The sequence below is a fragment of the Salmo salar genome, chromosome 20, assembly GCF_965601325.2.
Source record: "Salmo salar chromosome 20, fSalSal1, whole genome shotgun sequence".
NCBI lineage: Eukaryota > Metazoa > Chordata > Actinopteri > Salmoniformes > Salmonidae > Salmo > Salmo salar.
The window spans coordinates 31506840-31512940 of NC_138310.1; the positions used below are offsets into that span (position 1 = coordinate 31506840).

General features: G+C 41.5%; 1 protein-coding gene across 1 annotated transcript; it reads right to left on the bottom strand.

Annotated features, from left to right (window-relative positions):
* Positions 1–1987: 1987 nt before the first annotated feature.
* dusp2 (dual specificity phosphatase 2) lies at positions 1988–4899 on the bottom strand. Its single transcript, XM_045703226.2, has 4 exons — positions 4232–4899; positions 3803–3933; positions 3416–3635; positions 1988–2971 (listed from the first exon to the last, which is right to left on the bottom strand). Exons 1-4 carry the CDS (start codon positions 4626–4628, stop codon positions 2757–2759), a joined length of 963 nt encoding a protein of 320 aa, XP_045559182.1. The 5' UTR covers positions 4629–4899; the 3' UTR covers positions 1988–2756.
* Between the last annotated feature and the right edge of the window lie 1202 nt (positions 4900–6101).

The window sequence follows — 6101 nt, forward strand, 5'->3', positions numbered from 1 at the left end:
CGTGGCCTCCAACTGCTCTTAAATACAAGTAAAACTAAATGCATGCTCTTCAACCGATTGCTGCCCACACTTGCCTGCCCATCCAGCATCACTACTCTGGACGGTTCTGACTTAGAATATGTGGATAACTACAAATACCTAGGTGTCTGGTTAGACTGTAAACTCTCCTTCTAGACTCACTTTAAACATCTCCAATCCAAAGTTAAATCTAGAATTGGCTTCCTATTTCGCACCAAAGCATCCTTCACTCATGCTGCCAAACATACCCTCGTAAAAGTGACCATCCTACCGATCCTCGACTTTGGCGATGTCATTTACAAAATAGCCTCCAATACCCTACTCAATAAACTGGATGCAGTCTATCACAGTGCCATCCGTTTTGTCACCAAAGCCCCATATACTACCCACCACTGCGACCTGTACGCTCTCGTTGGCTGGCCCTCGCTTCATACTCGTCGCCAAACCCACTGGCTCCAGGTCATCTACAAGACCCTGCAAGGTAAAGTCCCCCCTTATCTCAGCTCACTGGTCACCATAGCAGCACCCTGGCTTCAAAAAGGAGACTTGACTGAAACTAAACACCAGTGCTGAGGTATTAGAAAGCCAGGCGATTCCATCATGACAACCCAACCACTGAAATGGCCTAGCCATAGAAATAAAAGTCAACCACTCATGTTACATAGACGTAGCACGCGCTCCAGCAGGTATATCTCTTTGGTCACCCCCAAAGCCAATTCCTCCTTTGGCCGTCTCTCCTTCCAGTTCTCTGCTGCCAATGACTGGAACGAACTACAAAAATCTCTGAAACTGGAAACACTTATCTCCCTCACTAGCTTTAAGCACCAGCTGTCAGAACAGCTCACAGATCACTGCACCTGTAGCCCATCTATAATTTAGCCTAAACAACTACCCCTTCCCCTACTGTATTTATTTATGTATTTTGCTCCTTTGCACCCCATTATTTCTATTTCTACTTTGCACTTTCTTCCACTACAAATCTACCATTCCAGTGTTTTACTTGCTATATTGTATTTACTTTGCCACCATGGCCTTTTTTGCCTTTACCTCCCTTATCTCACCTCATTTGCTCACATTGTATATAGACTTATTTTTCTACTGTATGTTTGTTTTACTCCATGTGTAACTCTGTGTTGTTGTATGTGTCAAACTGCTTTGCTTTATCTTGGCCAGGTCGCAATTGTAAATGAGAACCTGTTCTCAACTTGCCTACCTGGTTAAATAAAGGTGAAATAAAAATAAATTTTACATTTTTAAAAAGGGGTTGAATACTTATTGGCTCAATGACTTGACATTTCATCTTTTCATATTTAATGAATTAGTAGAAATTGATAAAAACGTCATTCCACTTTGACATTATGGGGTATTGTGTGTGTAGCGGCTAAATTGTCCAATATAAATGTCACAATACAATTTCCACTTTAATCCTTTAGCCACAATGGAGAGGCATGAAATGTTAGTTTTGACGCATAAAAATCCAATGTCCAGAGTTTGATTCAAGTTGAAAAATAATACATTTGTCGTTCTTCTGGATACAAAAATGCATAGAATTCTACCAAAACTAATTCTGATCATTAAACTAAAGGAACAAACAGCATGATAAGCATGGTCTGGTGTGGTCAAAAGACTGTGTGCCGCCATTCCAGTCACTCCCAGTAGGCCTTGGAGCATGTATGCCTTTTAACTGTATTCTACATTGGCCTGTAGAGAGGGTACACACACTTGACAGGGGATTAACGGCAAACACCCATACAACAGAAATGCATTGAATTGGAAACATGCCGATATACACTGACATATTTGGCTCCTACAGTGTGTATGCCAGTGACACAAAATCTCAATGTAATCCACTTTATACTCAGGCTGTAACTCCACAAAATTTGGAAAAAGTAAAGGGGTGTGAATATTTTCTGAAGGCTCTGTATGTATACAGGGCGTCATTATATAAACATACATAGACAAACATGTGTTTTCCAGTTTATAAAGTATTTAATCTGTGAAAAACAGCAGGAATCTGCCTCCACATTGGCAAATAAAGTGCAGTAACCGACAGTTACACAATACTGTCAAAACCATAATAAAATTAGTCAAAATAAGTTTTATAAAAACACCATAACGATTGAGATGGCTTCTTCCCTTTGCCCAGAGCAGACCTGCAAGCTACAGCCAACACCTATGATTTGATGAGGATGAGCTTGTTTCAGATTTGCACTGGTGTTAGGAAATTGATTGCATTGATGTATTGCCCTTAATACATTAAATCACCTGATCAAGATACAAATCATTCACATTTAGTTTTACAGACAGTAGTTATTACTCCGGTACCCAACAGCTTGCTGGGGTTTACCGCACAGTATAGGCCTTTATGTCAGCCCTTGCAAAATGTCCAAAAAGGCAAATAGCACACACATATATATTTCTCCTGCCAGCAGTACAGCAGATATACATTTCTCTCACCATGTACTGTCTGTGGGTTTCTCTCAGATACAGCCCAGCCACTGGCAGAGTGGGTAAACATTTCTCTGAGCAGTTATGAGGCTGTGGCCATGCAGAGACACATAAAAACGTGTGAAATCGATACACATTATTCATCACAGTCCAAGTCAACTTTTTGGACTAATCCACCTAGTGGAAGTGCATATATACAATACATTTCTCTTGAGTCTTCCTCAGAAATATATCTCTGCAAGTCTTGTTAGTGGCAAGGCATATATATAAATATATGGCTAATGATGGGGTCAGTGACACAGAACGTCGGTCTCAAACTGTAGCAGCTGTCCCATGAAGGCCAGGTTGGGAGAGATGACCTGGCGTCGCTGCTTCACGAAGTCGAAGGCCTCGTCCAATCGGACGCGGCGGGCGTGGATGAGGTAGGCCAGACAGATAGTGGCCGAGCGAGAGATGCCGGCCTGGCAGTGCACCAGCACACGACCACCACTCTCCTTCACCGAGTCTGCAACAGAGAAGGTACAGAGCAGGGTAGTTAGCTTTGAGCTCTGTGTTTTAGCACACAGTCTCAATAGTCTAAAATGGTTTCCTTCCTCATCTCTTCAATCTAGATATATGTGAAAGAAATGTCCCAGAAATTGGCAATCTTTCACCTGTCCCGCTTTTTCAAATTAAGGAGAGGAGACAATGGTCGTGTTCCCCTGCTCAGACGTAAGATCTGGCATGCGTCAGCAACAATGCCTTGATAGATACTTTACGTATCAGCTTACCACATCATATGTTATATTAATCTGGTGCACGACGCCACAGTCGATGACATGGCACGCAACCATTGGTGGATGACTGCAACATCTGAGCAGGGGAACCTGACCAATGTCTGCGTACCAAATTAGAATAAGGTGCCTTTGTTGGGACACACCCAGAAGGTGATGCTAGTAGTAGAACTGACCTATGAAGGCGATGGCCTCAGGGAAGCGAGCTGCGATGTCTGCAGCCAGGCTGTCCTCTACAGTGAGTCTCATGTATTTTAGGTCCTCTTCATATAGGTTGGGGCTGGAGGAGGACACGTTGAGCACTGCCGTGATCCCCGCTGCAGTGAGAGTTTCGCGCCGTGACGAATGAACTGCACTGCCCAGGAACAGGAAGGGGAGGAGCTCCACCGGACCCTCCTGTTAATCGAACACAAACCAACCAAACAAAAACAATAACCAACCAAAACATGACTTTGATTTCAATCCATGAAGGAAAAACATCCCAAACCAAATAAAGTAGTGGACAAATGTCTGAGAACAAATGTCCACATGCAACTGTTTCAGTTATTTTCCAAGTTTCTCACCTGATCATAGAGTGGTGTTTTCCGCCCTGTCACGCTTGGCTCCGGGTCCATCATTGCAGGGCTGTGTCCCAGCAGGCCTGGGGAGTTGAAACAGACTTCTGGATATTCTTCATGGAACCCCTCAAAGCCACCTGCCATTGAGAAACATTACAATGTCACTCAGCAGCTCATGACATAACTCCTTACCTCTTCTGTACCAGATAGGAACATGACCTAGTTAGATGATGGTTTGTAGAGGAAATTATTTAAAAAAAATGTGTGTAACAAAATAATATGGTTATTATAATATTTTGGCCTAAAAATATTAATTAACAACTCCAACTTTGGACTTTTTGGGGTATTCTTATTCTATTTTATAGGCCCATTTGATTTCATTCAAAATGGATCTAATAGTCGACTTGTTTTGCTTTGTAGCCTAGTAAATCTCACCTTGTAGAAAGCAGATCTGTGCTGAGCTGGATTGGACATCGGCTTGTAGAGCGTTCAGCAGCATACTGGCCAAGCTTTCCCCTTTCAGTTCGGCCATAGAAAGGCTACTCTCATCAAGCACCACCATTGGCGAGAAATCCCCCCTGCACAGCTGACCAAGGAGGTCCTTGTCCGCGACCAACCACTCCAAACAAACAACGGAGCTCTTGGACCGACGCCGGAGCATCGAGTTCCAGTTGACATTGCGGGACTCAGAGATGTGAGTCCTGGAAAAGGCAAGGAAAGGCCGACAGTCCAGCAGTACACAGCCGCCTGAGGCGAACTGGTCCCGGGGAGTTCTGAGGATGTGGGCCAACTCAATACCAGTTATCTCCAGAGGTTCGCTGCTTGAACACATTATTTAGTTCTGGTCCCAAAAATAAACAGGTAAAAAAAATTACGCTTTGATTTGTTTCTCCTGTGGAAAGTTATAGACTAGCCTAAAAGCAACAAAATGTTTGTCAAAACAAACTTGTTCTTGATCAGAATATATTTAAAACTTGATCAACTAATTCAAACAATTTGACTTCAGCCAGAGAGTACTGAATATGACTATTTCCATAAACAATTCACCTCGAAATCAGTACTAAACTGTCTTTACCTCTTGTTTCTTGTTAAGAGATGGGATGAGATTGGAGGGGCAGGGTTTTATACCAAACTGCTACTCCGCCCTCTTTTTCCACATAAGAAGGACACATCACAGACGGAACGACCATATAAGCTCATCTGTCTGTACCGGAACTCCTTATAAGGTGTTTGACGTAAAAACTCAGATTTTCCAAAACCACACGTGGTGCTCAGGGTTTACCCTGTGTTTGTTCTATCTAAATTACATCATGTTTAGACTTGAAGCACCCATTTTTAACACACACACATTTCATTTAAACTGTTTCCATTGATTCACGGCTGATTCATTGAAATTGCAGGGGGGTAGCCTATGACATATAAAACATATTATTATTTACATACTATTTTGTTATCAATCAAGGGTTTACAGATACGTTTAGGGTTGGGTTAAAGGTTATGGTCAGATAAATATCTTTGTTTCAGTTCCCATCCTCTAGTTGTGTCCTTGCCTTTGGTTACAGTTGGACGTGTGAACGTTGATTAGAATTAATACCTTGCTGTTGATTAGAATGGATATCCATAGTTTGGAAAGCCAGCCAGCCACCCATCCAAACTACAGAACAGATACAAAGTGTGTGAATGTCTGTTTGAGATGCAGTAATATATATATATATATATATATATATATATATATATATATATATAAAATAATATATATATATTATTTTACGAGTAACTTTTCATCAAAAATACATGTTTTAGGCATAGTTAAAGTGAAGCAAGTCAATTCTGGTCTTCATTTTGACAGTTTGTTTCAAAAGTTATATATTTTGGTCATTTAGTAGTAAATCTATCTCTTTTTCACCCTAGAGGTGCAACTCTACCGTTGAAATCATGATGCAGAGGGAAGGTGCCTCTACGTCATCTCAAGGGAGGGATTCAGGGTGTCCGCTTTGTTATTGTTCTAACTGCAGATTGCAGCTTTAAATCAAATCAAATGTTATTTGTCACATGCGCCAAATACAGCAGGTGTAGACTTTACTGTGAAATGCTTACTTATGAGCCCTTTCCCAACAATGCAGAATTAAAAAGTAAGAAAATCAACTATTTTGTGAATGTTGAGAATATTATAAAGAAAATGTGCCAAACAAACAGGCATGGAATATACCAGGCTGCAGGACTATGTGTGTGTGTGTGTGTGAATTGGTGGGTGCATTCATGCATGTGTGTGTGAGCGTTTATGTAATGAGTTAGGCTATTCTGC